The sequence below is a fragment of the Zea mays genome, chromosome 10 (genome assembly GCF_902167145.1).
Source record: "Zea mays cultivar B73 chromosome 10, Zm-B73-REFERENCE-NAM-5.0, whole genome shotgun sequence".
Classification (NCBI taxonomy): domain Eukaryota; kingdom Viridiplantae; phylum Streptophyta; class Magnoliopsida; order Poales; family Poaceae; genus Zea; species Zea mays.
The window spans coordinates 9,189,480-9,206,600 of record NC_050105.1 but is presented as its reverse complement, the minus strand read 5'-3'; the positions used below and the strand labels follow the sequence as shown (position 1 = coordinate 9,206,600).

Sequence of the window (17,121 nt, the reverse complement as noted above, 5' to 3'; positions counted from 1 at the left end):
AAAAGAATGTTACTGAAGAGTGAAGACAACCCCCGCTATCTTTTCTGTTTAAAAATCGAAAATGGTACAATAATTTAGCGCGTAATGTATACGTTACACACTGGGTAGATGCTATATAAGATTCAAATGTTACAATAAGCTTTTGGTGCCTACAGCACCTTATGGCGGGTTGGAGAAATTGAGGGCATCAAACTAGTGTGGTGCTAAAACTAATTAATGGTTGAACCAAAAACTTCATCCGGAGGCAACCGCAGGTCTTTCCCGGTCTGCGCACTCCTCTTTATCGAACTCATCTATCAGCTCCCTCTGCCTTTGCGTCACATCCCTGGAAACAGGAAAATCATCGTGATTACCTCAATTCTTTGAATAATAAAATAGAAATGAAGATCTGCTGCAGGTGAAGAGGCATACGTCGGAACCCTGATATTGAAGTGTACATACTGATTCCCAAACACTGGCGAGTTCCTCGCTTTTATTCCTGAAAAGTATATAAAATGTTAATTACAATACTATCAATTCAACAAAAGAATAGAAAAACTAATATTTACTGTCCAATATCTTCTCTTTCACCAGTTATCAAGGGGCAAAAGGCCAGAGTGAATGCTGAACTAATCAAAGAATCCATTAAAAAAGGGTTTTGTTGTAACTCTAGTAACCGACCTTTGCCCCGGAGGACGACCTTCTCTCCAGGTTGGGTACCTTGACGAACCTGGACAAATAATACGACAAGCAAGGTAACCTTTAAGAAATCATGCAACAAGAATTTGAAAATTCAGAAGAGTGAAGAATGCATACCTTGACTGTAACATTTCCAGTGAGGGTTGGTACCGTGACAGTTCCACCTAGGACAGCCTGTAAACGAAGCAGTTTTACTAATTTAGAATTTAGAGCTTCTCATCATCTAAGGAAAGGATACTTTAGACAACAATAATCCAAAGAGTGCACCAAAGTCCGCACTCAAGAACATTGTCATTGCATGCATATGTGCGCACAATCAGGGCAGCCTGCCACCGTTGAAGTAGGATCGCAATTCACACCCACACCCACCTATCACCATCACACCTTGCCCTATATATGGATACAAACCTCTGACCAGCAGGCCTACATGCTCGTTCCTTCCACCACAGTGATCTGGACTAGTGCACACTCACCATTGTCATACCCGGTGCTTGTGAGTTTGTCCATCAGTGTCCTACACCCTGCCTGGGCATGTCTGGCCCTGTCTACTTGCACTTGCTGTCACCCTACTCACATGTTGCCCCAGTAATATGCCCATTTAACGTCAACATATATACAGTGATCACTACAGATCAAGAGTGATGATGTGATACACTGATATAGCATTCAGAAGAGTCAGGGGAGGCTTGAGCAGAGCAGGTGCAAAACAAGAAATTCTGAAAATTGACATCCAATTCACGAGACTTTCAAGATTTGATAAGGCCAGTGGGTCAGATAGCAGATCTAACCAGTTGGCGCCAGAGAACATCTGAATCGAGAATTCAGATTGAGGCGAAAGTGAGGGGACAGATGGAGAGAAGAGGAGGAAACCAAACATATGTGCAGAAACATATTTCTCAGGTGTGGGAGGTAATTTCTTGGATTTGATGGATGGGGTCAGGAAAGCAAGATGCATCCAAGCACCTTGTTCACTCTGACTGCATATCTTTTCTCAATTTCTCTCTCCAGAAAAGATGTCTTATGGTAGCTAAATCTTACCTCAGATCAGGATACCTCCATCACAAACTATGTGATCATACAAAACCTACACGACTTTTGGAGCCGTCTCCTCGTTTGGCGGGGCTTCTGCCTCCCGCTCATCGACATGTGGACCCATGTTTCCATTTTCTGTGAGTGGTTTCTTGTCCCATGGGCGCCGTAAGGAGGGAAGGCCAGATGCCATGGGGGGCTACGCTCGCTCTGGCCTGTGGCTGCCCTCTTCCTCCCCGCTCTGTCGCTGCTAGCACGCCTCCCCCCTCTCCTTCCTCGCGCTGCCCAAAGTAGGACGCTTGCTTCTTCCCTCGATGGCGACGACCGCTGACACCGTCTTCCGCGCCGATGCACCTTGCATGTGTATCCCTCCTCCCCATCGCTCCTGTCCGCTACCCCTCCCAGACTAGATCACTATAAGACGGCGCGCAGTCCAACCTAGGCCGACGCCTCTCGCTGCCGGTGGCCGTGGCGTACAACCACCGTGTCGCCAGCTTTGAGGGCTACGAGATGAAGAGCGAGTACGGCTATGTTCGCAAGGTTCATGCCTCCTCCCCCCTCCCACCCCTCCCGCTCGTATTGCTTGCGCCTACATCCCGCTGCTCAGTTTCGCACAATCGCTGGTGCCCGTGGGCTGCACGGAATCGTGTTTGAGTCGTCGGCGTATGGCGTGCTCGGATCGAGCTGAATTGCTGCCAGATTTGGTTACCAGTGGGTTCTTGGTTTGGGATTTGGGTGGTTTTGGCCGTTACTGTATTGGATTTCTTAGGCGTGGCTGGCCTTCTCCAGGTGGTGCTGTGATCTAGCCAGCATTGTGGGGGTGGCTTGGTGCAGTGGTTTTGGAGATTTGTGGAGTGGTATTTGGATTGCAATGTTGTGATTTCAAATAGATTGGTAGATCTGCTGAAGATAATCTGGAAAGAATTTACGATCATATGAATATGTGAATTCAGAATTACAAAGGTTCCATTACTGAAACACTATACCAAACACACCAATTTCTTTTGTAGGTTGTCACCGAATGATAGCCTCGACAACGCCAAGGTTACAGAGGCCATCGGCATCAGGCTGCCGGACATCGGAAGGGCCATAAGGGTAAGGAAATCTCCACCTGATTTTATGTTGTTCCCATGTTTCTGGGGCAATGAAAGGGACAGGACTTTAGATTTTGGCCAATTACTTTTCTTCTGAACTAATCGAAACTGGCATACTGTGCTTACCCCAAGTGATTGTGTGGTTTAATTTTAGGTTTATGGCGCGATGATTCATCTCAGAGTTTCTGATTCTTATGTTTTGTCACAAGGGCAAGACAGCAAGTCATTTTGCTGCTAAAGTGTTAATATGCAAACTGTGTTTGATCAAGCGAGAATTTTTCCTCCGTTTTTGTAAGCATTGACTTGTTGTGAAACCGACATTTGGGCTATATGATGCGGTAGTTTGTGTTGCCCTACAGAAGCACATAGTTGAATGTACATGGCTTACCTCAAAAACTTGTAATTTACACTATAATGTTTAGATATGGCGTCTTCAATAAATACTGAAATGATTTTTGTTTATACGATGGATTATATAATGTGTTTCCTAATTCGTTACACTATTGAGAGACATAAGGATTATTAAATGTACTTTGTAACTTGAACCATCTGACTCTGTAAGCTTTCGGTACATTGACAACCATACAATGCCAAAGCACTGAAATATGTTGTGTTCTGAAATATGACATATACCAATGGTTCACAGATTGCTTAGTTTCTCCAGAGCAACGCCCCACAGATTTCTCTATGTGTGTTTTTTCTCTCTGCAGGTGATATCATATTTCACAAAAATACAGATTTTTTCTGATATTGGGCCCCTAACTAATACATCCACTTTCGAAAACAACTCTTTCTCCACCATGCAGTCTCTATCCTGAAATATAAGATATGCTGGGAGTTCTAGGACAAAATATGGGGTAAAAGAAATGACACATGCATCCTCCTTAATCATAGGGAGATATTGCGTTACCTATTTTTGGCTTTGTGATTGGGTTGACAGGAGGCATTAGTGGCAGGTGCGCATGTGATTGGGGCCTGGGGGCATTGATAGGTGAGGAGGGGGAGTTAATAAATAAACCTACAATCCTTTATAATTTGTGACAAGTTGGAATGCTTCAGTTATTTCAGGATGAAGGAGTACCATTGAAAAGGGAGGAGTTTCTTGTCGTGTATAAATATATTAGTTTGTTTTGTGCGCAGCAAAATATGTTACTTTTAAAAATTATGCAAGTTTATTTCGACCATGGTGTTGAAACATGTAATTCAACTAATGTTGTTAGCTGAATAGTTTCATAAGTAAAGCAAAAAAAACAATAGTCATGTACTAATTTCAGGACAAGAATGATTGTAGAAGTAGGATCTAGGCATATTTTTCGTAGTTTGGTGGTGATCATCCAATGAAAAGGGGGGCAAGAAATTTGGGCAGGGAATACAATCAACATGCTCCAGATTATTCCAACCCAAGCGGTCGAACTCGGAACATTTGACGTTCTGGCAGGATCACTTGACTGTCAATCGAGAGGCTTATCCAAGCATTAGCCTTGCCTTTCACAGGATCTTTCAGACTGATGGTATAGGTACACTCATTTACATTTGTGAGTTCTATAAATTATTTCTTCATGGATGTTTGGATCTACTATGCTATTATTTTTTCTTGTATTTTTTCTCACTGGAGCGTCATCCCAGTGGTTCTATTTTGCTGCACATCATCTGTTATAGAATTAAAGGTCTTAGTGTTATTTCCCCTACATATACTAACAGTTCCTATAGGTTGAATAAAACGATATATTTGCCTTGCCCCCCTCCTCTTTTGTTTGCATACATACCATCTCTGTGTTTACTACTCGATGTAGCATTGGCGTCTGTGGTAAATCTGATTGCCTGTGGTGAACTATGCACAGGGATCTGAAGGAGCATCTTGGAAGGTTGCAGCAGTCGTCTGATTCCAGGAGGGCTGCTATGAATGAAATGATGAGGGCGGCGGAGGTTGCCGCAGATGAGAACATGTCCACTATGCATTTAATCAATCATCGGTGGGGATTTTTTTTGTGATCAATTTCTTCTGTGGAAGAAGTTTTTTTGGAAACGGCCCAATCATCAGTGGGGATTGTATTGTGATCAATTTCTTCACCTTGGTAAGTAATTAAGTAATGTCTTTATTCATGTACTGATTGGAACTTCTCTGACATTTTGTTCAATTATTTTTCTTCAAAATATCATAATGATTGGAAGCAAGCATTATGATCAACCTAAGGTAAGGAGTCGGACTACTCGTTTCATTGGGCAGCTTGTATTGCTCTGCTTGGTTTGTGATAGTAAGATTTATTTTTGCCTATGTTGAACAATGTTTTTTCAGTTGGGTGCGAGAAGTTCAGAAGCAGCAACTAGGTGGATCATCTGTGTAATGGAGTCTGCATTAAAGGCCAGAGTTTTGCTTATTTTATTGCTCCACTTTGCTATCAATATGTTCAATAAAACATTCATATGTTTTCCATTCTACTAGCAGTTGCCTAGAAGGATGAGCACATTGTTGCTTGTTCACGTAGCAGATAGCAGGCTTACAGGTACCTGTAGATCACACTTTGTTTTGTAATTTATTTTGCTGCATAAGAATTAAAGCATGATGTAAACTCATCGCTGCATGCATTTCTAAAGCCTAATGTATTTCTTAATAGCCATACGCTCAAATCTATATACAGAAGCCAACAGTTTTTACAAGCTCTGTCTGATAGGGCGCCTTATGTTCTAGTGGTAGTTAAATCTTACCTCAGAACAGGATACCTCCATCACAAACTATGTGATCATACAAAAGAATGCAGGATTGCTAAAAATGTGCTGCTAGTAAGATGAAAATGTGTGTTTGCAGTTTAAGGGAAACGAAGATGAAAATGGCATAGCATGGGCATGTACTTTGATAGAAGATGAACCGAAACGGAAAAAAGAAGACTGACCTGAGCAATGCTTAAAACAGAATCAACATGCACATGGATGCCTTCTCTTCGAAAAGTAGGGTCCTCTCTGACCTGTAATAGGAAATGAAAGTGAATTTCGTTTTATACTTCCATGAGACCTTGCATAGTACTGACTAAACTTAGGGCACGAGTAGGAGCATTCACAGCATTTCAGAAATTAAACCTTGATAGTAACATAAAGGTCACCAGGCTTATTTCGGTCAACATCTGCACCACCCTTACCAAAAACCTTCATGATGTCATTATCGTCACTTCCTGAAGAAAAAACGCTTCAATTATAATGTACACAAAGTCCTGTCCGCAATAGGCACTTAAGATTGCATGATAGTAGGAAAGGGTCAAATGTAACAGAACAGGCAGAAATGCAAAATGATTCAGTAGAACCATATTTTATAATATGGCTCTAGGACAGCTAAACGATTTGGCTTGAATATTAACGTTCTTAACTTAGCAGTGCAAGGAAAGTGGTGCCTGAGTTATTATAACAAGTACACCAGTTGGAAATGCTTGTAAAACCACAAGTTTACACTTCACAGCATTCAAAATAAATTCTCGAACTATGCAGGAGAATTCACAGCATTCAAATCACCAGTAAAAAGAAAGAAATACACTTATGTTTTGCATTTGAACAGAAAATTCAGGATTGTGTAATAAGATGTATTACTTCCGTTCCAAATTATAGGTCAGTTTGGAACAGTGTATATCTAGGTGCAAGCTATGTACCTAGAAAATCCAAAAGAACCTATAATTTGGGATGGAGTTCATGTCAAGCATACACATATATCAGTAAAGAAAATTCCTCCTTACCTGCGGCTATATCTAGCTTGACTGACGTTTTCCCCTTCACTACCTGTTCTCCTTTGCAAGTCTTGCAAAAACTCTACAAATCAATATTTTGAAAAGCAAAAAAGTTAAGCCAAGAACGAAAAATCATCACCGGTGATAAACCGTATAGATATTCTATAAAATGCTGGCAGACCCCACCCCCTAAAGAACTAAGTGCACTCAATGGAACGACCATAACCAATGATGATTGATTAATTGGATCTTATCTTCAACTTACTGTGGAATGTAACGTCAGAAAAATAACAAAATTAACAAGAATATGCTATTTTGAAACAGAAAACTGCACCTTGACAATTTTCCCGCTCCCATTGCACAGGGAGCAAGTACATTCGACAGTAAATATACCCTTCTGCATGTATATCTGCATTCATGACAAGATTTTGAAGGTCAGAGTAGTCCCTCTTATCCAATGTAAGTTGTCTTCGAAGCTCCAAGAACAAGACAGAACAAGGAAACAATTAATGTTTTCTGTCACAGTGTGTTTGGTGAAACTATTGCTTTAAATAACCAAAACAACAGGTATTTGCAAAGAAAATCAACTTGCTGAAATGATGTCTACAATTTAGTGGAGTTTGTTGCCTGTTAGAAACATGCCGTGGAAAATATGTTGCCAAAGGATACATTCAAACATACCGCGCCAGAGCCTTTACATGTTTTACATGTTTTAGGCACAGTTCCAGGGGGGACGCCACTTCCATCTGCAACAAATAAATTAAAAGCTCAGGACATACAACAAACCACAAATGGGGAAGGTTGTCGACGGAATAAATAATTAAATATACAAGCAACATCACATACTGCAAGTTCCACAAAAAGTATCAGCTTCGTACGTAATGGTTTTTCTGCAACCTTGGACAGCTTCCATGAATGATAGTTCAACAGAAACCTACAGTTCAGGGAATAAAGAAAGTAGGCATTGAATTAATATGCTCGATTAAAAGCAAACAGCTGTAGTGAAAATCAACTAACCTTGACATCTTGGCCACCTCTGTATGCATTATCAAAGATCTGTTGACATAACAAAGGTATGTATGTATAACAATAAAAGTGTGCTAAGCCATGCTCTCAAAAATGATGTATGTATAACAATAATATATAGCTAAATACATATTGCGAGGAATGAAACTATACACATAAAAAGAGTTGAATAGCAAGCAGATAAATTTGATAAATACTGAAAAGGTACTATTCCATATCATGTTTAGCTTGTCGCCTGGTATGAAAAGCGAGGAAGAAGAATACCAAAGTTGACATGGGAAGAGACCGTAAAAGGAGACTTGAAAGAATAGGGTATACCCAAAGATTTAACTTTGAATAGGAGTGCACGGAAAACAACTATCCATGTGACCAAACCTTAGTTGTGAGTTATGTTGGGTTTTTAACTCTAGCTTACACCAACTTGCTTGGAAAACAACTTATCCCAACCCAGATTGTGGCTTTGTTGTTGTTGTTATACGTTACAACAAAGATAAAGGCCTAATAATGAAGAGAACAAATAGTATAACTCGATAAACTTTTACAGCCTTATAACATGATTTTTCATGGCGTCCTGCCAATAATTTATTGTTTTCGCATGCATATTTTTTGCAAAGCATACAAAATAATTGAGAAGAAATATCACATATTTAAATTGTGGATTATAGATCTCATGCATAACCTTACCAAATGGCAGGTGTATAAAAAACAATATAGATCTATTTAGGGCATTTTATGATACATTAAATAAAACCACAAAGGCAATGGTTCTTACATCACCAAAGATGTCACCAAATGGGTTACCCCGAGGAAAACCCGGCCCTCCAGGGTCACCACCTGACGCTTGACGCTCGTATGCTTCTGGTCCAAGCTGCCAATTACATAAACATGTTATAGTAAGAATAAAATATTTTCCTATAATGGTAAAGTTTTATGAACCATTGAAATTTAATGCTACCACAAGCTAAGCAAGGTGGATTAACACAAAAAACACAAGCTGGCCAGCTGGGTTCGGCATTAGCAATTTAAATAATCTGTCTCTACGTGACTATTCCAATAACATCACAATTTTTGTTTCATTGGAAAGAGAAATGTTAATAACCTGATCATATATTTCACGCTTGTCATTGTCCTTCAAAACCTGAAAAATGTACAGATAATATCAACATTTAGGGAAAATTGTGTGCTATGCTTCATGAAAGGTAACTACATTTTCTGCAAGAACCTCACACCTCATAGGCACGGTTAACTTCTTGAAATGTTTTTTCTGCATCAGCATCTTTATTAGTATCAGGATGGAACTTCTTTGCGAGCTGGAGAAGAATGATAAATTTTGTTAAAACCAAATGAATTAGCAGATAACAAGAATAAGTAGAAGAAACAGATCGATGGGAGCACAAATGGAAAATACAATACGGAGAGAATGGTACAGTAGGCATGCAAGAGAAACAGGGCCAAATGGATCCAAGCCACAATCTGGGTTGGGATGGAAGTAAATTCCTAATTGTGTAAACCAAGTTGGCTGACTTTGGCCTATTCCACCCGATTCCTGAGTTATCTGTCCATCTTATCATTCAAATGTCATCTTTTCCATTGAAAATTTTGTTTCTGATTACCCATACAGGGGAAGCGGATCATCTTAAGTCTTGACAAGTTCAACAGAGTTTTAGTTTATGTTTTCCTCTACATTAGTTTTGAAATTCAAAACATGATTAGGATGGTGCGTAAGGGACAAGTGTACCATGCAGTCAGCTGCAGGGGAACTGATTCAGGTGTGCAAGTGCCTAACCAACTAGTTGTAGGTATCACAGAGGCAAAATGAGATGAGCAAAACTGCAAAAGAATAACATGAATGAACCAGGTAGTCAGATAGGTCTTGTGACAGTTGCTCAATGGAGAGGGTAATCATTCATGTATCGCTAATACTTCAATTGATGTAGTCGTACTTGTATCCAATACTTTCTCCACATTACCATAGTGTTGTTTTTCAAAATCCCATATCGCCATTACCTGTATCCCATGTCGGTGATACATAGTTAATCAGTATTAGACTATGTAGTGGACTATACAGGGAAGAGTATAATAGATACTGTCAGGGGCAAACCAAAGAGCGTAAGAAGTACAGAACAGAGAAGGAAGAAGTAGCAGAAAAGCAGCACAAAGCAATTGAAGCAAATAAGAGCAGAAGAGAACTTGAAGAGATTACAGGAGGTAGAAGAAGCAATACGAGAGAAGTGAAGTGGGGTAAAGTGCCTTGGATCTGGAGAGAGATGATAGCAACAGAAGATATGAATTAAGAGAAAAAATGCAAGACGTGGAGGAGGCTCTGACAGAGCTTAAGGTGGCTAAATTAATCTAGTGCTTGATCTCTCAGATGAGCTGACTAGCTGGCCTGTAACGCACCCACTGGGCCAGTCCGCCTAAAGCCCACCATCGCCAGCGTCGGACGTTCATGCGCTCGTGCGCAGCCTATTCAGACGGGCACCTCGCTCTCAAAACCTAGGCTGAGAGAGGAGGGAGGCCCGCCCTTATAAGTGCAACACGGCCCCCTTGGCTAGGCGAGGTGGTACTAACCCAGGGCATGCATACCGGCCCCTTACATCCCACCCCCCTAAGAGGCCCAAAGCTCTCCCAGGCAGCAGCGGCAATGTGGGCTCCGATACCAATTGTAACGCACCCACTGGGCCAGTCCGCCTAAAGCCCACCATCGCCAGCGTCGGACGTTCATGCGCTCGTGCGCAGCCTATTCAGACGGGCACCTCGCTCTCAAAACCTAGGCTGAGAGAGGAGGGAGGCCCGCCCTTATAAGTGCAACACGGCCCCCTTGGCTAGGCGAGGTGGTACTAACCCAGGGCATGCATACCGGCCCCTTACATCCCAAGCGCTGGCAAGTCGAGCATGCGCGGACGAACTCCTGCACCACGCGGCGCATGTCGGGAAAGTGGAAGTCTCGGCGAAGGCGATGGAGGGTGCGCTGCACGCCCTCGTGGCCGTCCTCATGGACAGCAGCCAGGATCTCCTGTAGGAGCGGTGACGCCGGCGGAACGAAGATACGGCTGTCGTAGGTGAGCAGCCCGTCGACAATGCCCCAGGGTGCGCCGCGCGATCCTGCTGACAACTCGTCCTTGAGGGCGACCACAGCCGGATGGCCGGCCTGTTCCAGCCGCAGCCTGGCAATGTAGTCGAAGCGAGGCGCCGATATGGCGAGCACCGCTCCATCCGGCGTGTCTCGACGTGACAGGGCGTCCGCCACCGCGTTCTGGGCGCCCGGCTTGTACTCGACACCGAAATCAAACCCCAGCAGCTTTCCCACCCAATGATGTTGAGGGATGGTAGCTAGCCGCTGGTCGAGGAGGAACTTCAAGCTATAGTGGTCGGTGCGGACGATGAACCGACGCCCCCATAGATACGGTTGCCAGTGACGGACAGCGTGGACAAGTCCGATGAGCTCCCGCTCGTATGCAGCGAGTGAGCGGTGCCTGGGCGCCACGGGCCGGCTGAAGAAAGCGATAGGGTGGCTGTCCTGGATCAGCACCGCCCCAAAGCCATGGGTCGACGCGTCGCACTCGACGATGAACGGCTTGGTGAAGTCCGGCAGCGCGAGGACCGGCGCCGATGTAACCGCTGCCTTTAGCGCTGCAAACGCTGCAGTTGCCTCCTCCGTCCAAGAGAAGCCTTCTTTCTTGAGGAGCGCCGTCAGGGGAGCCGCGATGACGCCGTAGTTGTGGACGAACTTGCGGTAGTACCCCGCAAGGCCCAAGAATCCCCTGACCGCCCGCGCCGAACGGGGCTGTGGCCAGCCCTGGACGGCCTCCACCTTGGCTGGATCCATGGCCACGCCGGACGCCGAGATGACATGGCCCAAGTATGCCACCGATGGCACGGCAAATGCGCATTTGGACTGCTTGACGAAGAGTTGGTGCTGCTGCAGCACCGTCAGCACCGCACGAATGTGGCGCAGGTGGTCGGCCCATGAAGAACTGTATATCAGGATGTCGTCAAAAAATACTAGAACAAACCGACGGAGGAAGGGCCGGAGGACGTCGTTCATGAGGGCCTGGAACGTCGCCGGCGCGTTGCAAAGGCCGAACGGCATGACGAGGAACTCGTAGAGGCCGTCGTGGGTTCGAAAGGCCGTCTTGTGAATATCTGCCGTCTTCATGCGCACCTGATGGTACCCTGATCGCAGGTCCAATTTAGTGAAGAAACGGGCGCCGTTGAGCTCGTCCAGCAGCTCGTCGACGACGGGAATTGGAAAGGCGTCCTTGACGGTGAGCGCGTTCAGCGCCCTGTAGTCGACGCAGAACCTCCAGGAGCCGTCTTGCTTCTTGATGAGGATGACTGGCGACGAGAACGCCGAGTCGCTCCGGCGAACGATGCCTTGACCCATCATCTCGGCGCACTGCCGCTCCAGCTCGTCCTTGTGTGCCGCCGGGTATCGGTAGGGACGGACAGCCACCGGCGCTGCACCCGGCTTGAGGACGATGGCGTGGTCGCGACCACGCACCGGTGGTAGCCCCGTCGGAGCGGCGAAGACGTCGGTAAACGTACCGAGCAGCCCGTCGAGGAGGGAGTCGCTGGCCGCAGTCACTGCGAGGCGTGGAGCCCGGACGGTAGCCACGTCGGTCCAGCAGACCGCCCGGCCCTGTCGTGTGAACGACATGGTGCGCGCCGTGAAGTCCCACACCACCCGGCCCAGGGTGACGAGCCACTGCGTCCCCAGGACCAGATCATAGCCGGCGAGAGGCATGACGAAGAGATCGACGAGAAACTTCTCACCGGCGATGATGAGCGGCGCCTGCCGAATGACCCCGGGGCATAGGATGCGCTCCCCGTTGGCCACTGTGGCTGTCAGGCGCGGACGAGGCTGGACGATCAGACCCGAGCGGCGCGCGGCTTCCTCCCCAATGAAATTGTGGGTGGACCCCGTGTCCAGGAGAGCCACCAGCGTCGCGGCACCCAGGTCCACCTTGACTTGCATGGTGTCGCAGATGGGGACGCCTGCCACTGCCTGCAAAGAGAAAACCGGAGCTGCAGCATCTGGGTCTGCCCCGGCCGCGACAGCCGCCTCTTCGTCGTCGGAGATGGTGATGCCGTCGACGAAGAAGATGCGGCGACACACCCGGTTGTGACCCCGGGAATACTTCTCATTGCAATTATAGCAAAGCCCCAGACGACGTCGTTCCGCCTGCTCCTCGGTGGACAGCCGCTTGATTGGCTGGCCCTCGAGACGTGCTGGAGCCGCTCCGATGGGAGGGGCTGGGAAGACAGACCGCCCGACCTGGGACGGTGGCGGCGGCGGTCCTGGAGCAGGAAGGGTACGAGGCACGCCCCTGGTTGGTGCAGCCGCAGGTGTAGACAGCAGGCGCTCCTTCTCCATGACCTCCACCTCCCGCGCCAAACTCATGGCCACCGCGAGGGTTTGAGGGTTGTGGAGGCGGACTTGGTTGCTGATCGGCGGCAGCAGCCCCCCGGTGAAGAGTTGAACGCGCTGGGCCTCTTCCAACGGACCGGCGCGAGGCAGGAGCGCCTGAAAACGGTCTTGGTATTCCTCGACCGTGCCCGTGCGCCGACATTCAGCGAGCTCAAACAGCGGGGCTGATTGCAGCGGCGGCCCATAGCGGAGGTTGAGGAGCTCTTTGAAACGCCTCCACGTCGGAACGCCCTCGTCTCCCTGGACCTGCATGTACCAGAGTTGGGCGTTGTCCTCCAAATTGTAGGATGCCATCCACACCTTTTCCTCCTCCATGATCCGCTGTTGGTGGAAGAACGACTCGCATCGATTGATGAACACGAGCGGGTCGGATTTGCCATCGTAGCGGGGGAAATCCATCTTCTGGAATCGAGGAGGTCGATCGGTGTGGTGTTGCCCATCAGAGCCACCCACCGGCGCTGAGGCGTGTGAGGACGGCGCCTTGTTCTTCTTCATCGTGTCCATATCGGACTGCAGGGTGTTGATCTTGCCGGTGAGGCCTTCAATCAGTTTGGCCAGGTCGGCAATTGTTGGCTCGGCCATGGCGCTGGTTTGGGACGAGGCAGAGGTGGGGGATGAAGTAGGGCTGGCGGCTGTGGTGGGTGCGGCAGATGGAAAAGCAGCAGTGGATGCAGCGGATGAACTGGAAGAGTTGGATCGACGTGACCGTGATACCAGGTTGTCAAGGGCCTTAGTGTCTAGAGTAGGAGGCCCTCGGCTACGCAGGTTGTAGCCTCGGTCCGTCTTCTCCGGTGAGGTTTTACCCCTCTTCCGAAGGCTTGGGAATTGGTAGGGAGGAGGAAGAAGATAGCTGTGTTATTTCTTAATATCCTGATCAGCGCCCAGTACAAGGCTTTAATAGCCTGCCGCATGCAACAAACCTCCTAATTTTGTGGATCCTCAACTAATTCTAGTGCCTATCTTATCCACTAGAATTCCCTCCTAATTTTGTGGATCCTCAACTAATTCTATTGCCTATCTTATCCACTAGAATTCCGGCCTTCCTGTTGCAGGGCCGGTGGGCGCGCTGCAGCCCTCTCGGCCGCACGCCTAACATCCCTGGTGCGCCTCCTGCGCGTATAGGAGAGACCCCACATGACATGGCCCTCATATATATAGGTCAGCTGCTTGACAATTCAATCAAGCCAACTAACTTATCTCTAGTAAACCTTCTCAAACTAAGGGCCTGTTTTGAGATCAAACAGAAAGGAGACGAAGAGCCAAAGAGCATGCCCAGGCCATCATTAGAGGAAGTAATCAGCCCGAGCTCAGCACCTGGAGGAAGGTCCAAGTCATCCCCTAGCAGTGTGGGGTACAAAAGAGAGAAGAGAGGGGACAAAATATTAGGAAGAAAAAGGAGCTACAAATAAATAGAACTTGACGATTGAAGCACCACCAGCATAAACTTACCGATGATTAAGTCACCACAGTACCAAGGCTGCACTGGAACAATGGGATAATTTGTACTGTTTTTATGATTAAACATCTAGTTCAAATTAATTTCGCAGTTGAGGCCTGAAAATGAGATCCACTATAGTTGAGGACTAAGGCCTTGATGGGGTTCACATCAAGTTTGCCCCTGGTTCAGCTATCAGGCACTAGAATAGCAGGAGTGGGATAGCAGCCAAAACAAGTCTGGAGCCTGTGCTTCAAATGTAGAATTGACAAGCGTATACAGCAACTAGAAACAAGCTATCAGGTATCTGCATGGCAGTGCAAACAAAGATATGGGTGCAAATCAAACAACATGCCAAATTCACTTGGACTAGTCCCTGTTCAACACTACTACAGTAACATTGAGGGAATAAGGAATATTCAAATATGTTCCCCCCAGAAGTTTAACAGTGGCCAATCAATAGGCAATAGATCCTAACTTTGTTTCTTAAAGAAGGTGCACATCCTAACTATGATGAGTAAAAAGTCCATACCGCATAATATGCCTTCTTTATATCCGGTGCAGAAGCATCCTTGCTTACTCCAAGCACATCATAGTAATCCCTTGTATACACCCGCCTTGTGGCTAACATCACAGAAACATAGAAGTTTTAATTACAGGCAGTAATGTATCCCTGTTAATAAGGAGCATATTTGAAACTTGGAAAAAAGGTAGTAAGAAGCAACACTAAGTGCCAACTTAGAGCACTTTGCGGTCTCTTTTTATTCGTTTTGTACCAGTGATAGCATCGACGGTGATGAGGGACACAGTGTTGTGATGGTTGCGGTGGAGGTGAAGGCTTCGTCAAATTTGATTTAATTTTCTTTTCTGACATGATCTCTCCTGTGTTGGTTATTATTTTCCTTAATATTATTCAGGTATAAGGTACTCTAGGAATCTAGGTTGTACTTTGCAAAAAAAAGTAAGAGCAAAGAAAAAAATATCAGTAACTGCTGAAGTCAATCATGTTGATTTATCTTGGCACCTCCTTTTTTATGAGTACCTCAAATTGGGTATCTATAGCCTACCAGGCTACCACAACTTAATTGGGAATAAAAGGTTTGCTGCTGCTGTTGTAGATGCATTAAATCATTTAAATTTGTGGTTTTGGGACAATCTTAAATAATTTCATAACAATCTCAGTTAAGTATTAGCCAAGCAGTCTTGGTCCTTAAAAGCTGCAGTCGAATTTACGCATGAAAAATAACAATTGTGTTCTCTCTTTTCAGAGAGAAAGAGGCTATTATTGTTCTAAGGAAAATAATATTCTCGTTTCGTTTTTCATTTATAGTGTTAAAGTAGTGCAGTGGTAAGAACTGTCTCACTGAGCCACCAGGTCGTGGATTCGAAGCAGTCTCTCCACATTGCGGGGGAATGCTTGCCTTGGTTTATACCTTACCCAGACTCTATACATGTGGAAGCCTACGGCACTGGGTCTATTCTTGTTTTAGTGTTAAAGCAGAAAACATAGAAAGAAGTGTCCCTTGGTATTCACAAAAGCTCTGCTAAACGTGCAATTGTTTTCTTATAACTCAAATGCAAGTCAGGATCAGAAGGCCAAAGTCACCTGGGATGATAGCTCTTAAACGAATCAGATGGTTTAAATATATGATTATAATGGAGTTGTGCACAAAAGGTAAAAAAAATGAAGGCACCCCGGATAGAAAGCAGAAAGATAGACCTAATATTAACCAGAACATGAGGTCTTGGTTTCAATTGTCGCTACAGGATAACATTAGGTTTTAACAACTATGAGGCCTACTGTAGCAATAAACCAAACAACAACTAATTTCACAAGATGAACCACTGTGTATGGTCAAATGGAAACGTGGAATTACACTATGGTTATCAATTTGGCCGAAGTACTAACCATGAAACGACCTGCTCGGACACCACCAGCCCGGGCTCCGCCGCTCCCTCCCTGTCCAATTCACCGATAAGCAACACAGGCCTACGCGGTCAATACATTCGAAAAGCATGAAAAAAAAGAAGGCGACTTACCTGGTTCAGGCAGACGCGGCGGTGCGGTCCACGCCGAGGCGGCAGCGGCGGCGAGGTGGCGGGCGAACAACTCGCGCTGGCAACGGAGATGAAGAGGTAAGCAGTGGAATTCGGGATTGTATGGAGGACAAATGAGGGATGTGAGATGAGGAAGCTCACCGTAGAGGAAGAGTTCGCCACGGCGGCGAGCCTGGAGGCGGCGGCGCGCGCCATGGGATGGAGGCGGCCTGTGTCCCGGTGGAAACCCTACTTTGCACAGGCAGGCACAGACACTCAGACAGAGTGGGGCTGTTGTGGCTCAAGCCGCTCGAAAAAATGGCACGGTTTGGATGTCACTGTTGCGGCGTGCAATTCGGAATTGGCATTTATCTACACGAATACCGCTGTTTGGTTGGCACCGGAATTCGACGGTGTAAATTGTACGTCAATATCGAGGTGGAATTGCAGCACATAGCACACACCGTCAATTCCGAGGGTCACCCTCTGATTTGCACAGAATTGAGGTCTATTTCAATACAGAGGTAGACTTGATATTAGATCAATTTCAATTCTATGGCTCTTCATGTCTACATCCAAACGGAGCCTTTATAAATTCTCTCAACTTTTAGCTATCACAAGTCTTTTAGAGCAACTCCAGTAGTTTTCTAAAGGACTCCTAAGTAGTTAGCCTAAAAACTT

At 45.9% G+C, this 17,121-nt stretch overlaps 1 protein-coding gene across 1 annotated transcript; it reads right to left on the bottom strand.

Moving 5' to 3' along the window:
* Positions 1-21: 21 nt before the first annotated feature.
* On the bottom strand, positions 22-16,714 carry LOC100304399 (uncharacterized). Its single transcript, NM_001165835.1, has 18 exons — positions 16,603-16,714; positions 16,444-16,519; positions 16,313-16,363; positions 14,936-15,027; positions 8,767-8,847; positions 8,637-8,675; positions 8,310-8,405; positions 7,529-7,567; positions 7,358-7,445; positions 7,193-7,257; positions 6,846-6,920; positions 6,521-6,593; positions 5,877-5,968; positions 5,693-5,764; positions 796-852; positions 661-709; positions 412-478; positions 22-325 (listed from the first exon to the last, which is right to left on the bottom strand). The coding sequence occupies exons 1-18, from the start codon at positions 16,654-16,656 to the stop codon at positions 235-237; spliced, it is 1,257 nt and encodes a 418-aa protein (NP_001159307.1). The 5' UTR covers positions 16,657-16,714; the 3' UTR covers positions 22-234.
* Between the last annotated feature and the right edge of the window lie 407 nt (positions 16,715-17,121).

Excerpts from the sequence above, each read along its gene's own strand:
- LOC100304399 (NM_001165835.1), bottom strand. The coding sequence starts at position 16,656 with ATGGCGCGCGCCGCCGCCTCCAGGCTCGCCGCCGTGGCGAACTCTTCC. Across the intron at positions 7,446-7,528 it reads GAGGTGGCCAAGATGTCAAG|GTTTCTGTTGAACTATCATT; the intron begins GTTAGTTGATTT and ends CCTGAACTGTAG. Across the intron at positions 479-660 it reads GGTCGTCCTCCGGGGCAAAG|GAATAAAAGCGAGGAACTCG; the intron begins GTCGGTTACTAG and ends TATACTTTTCAG.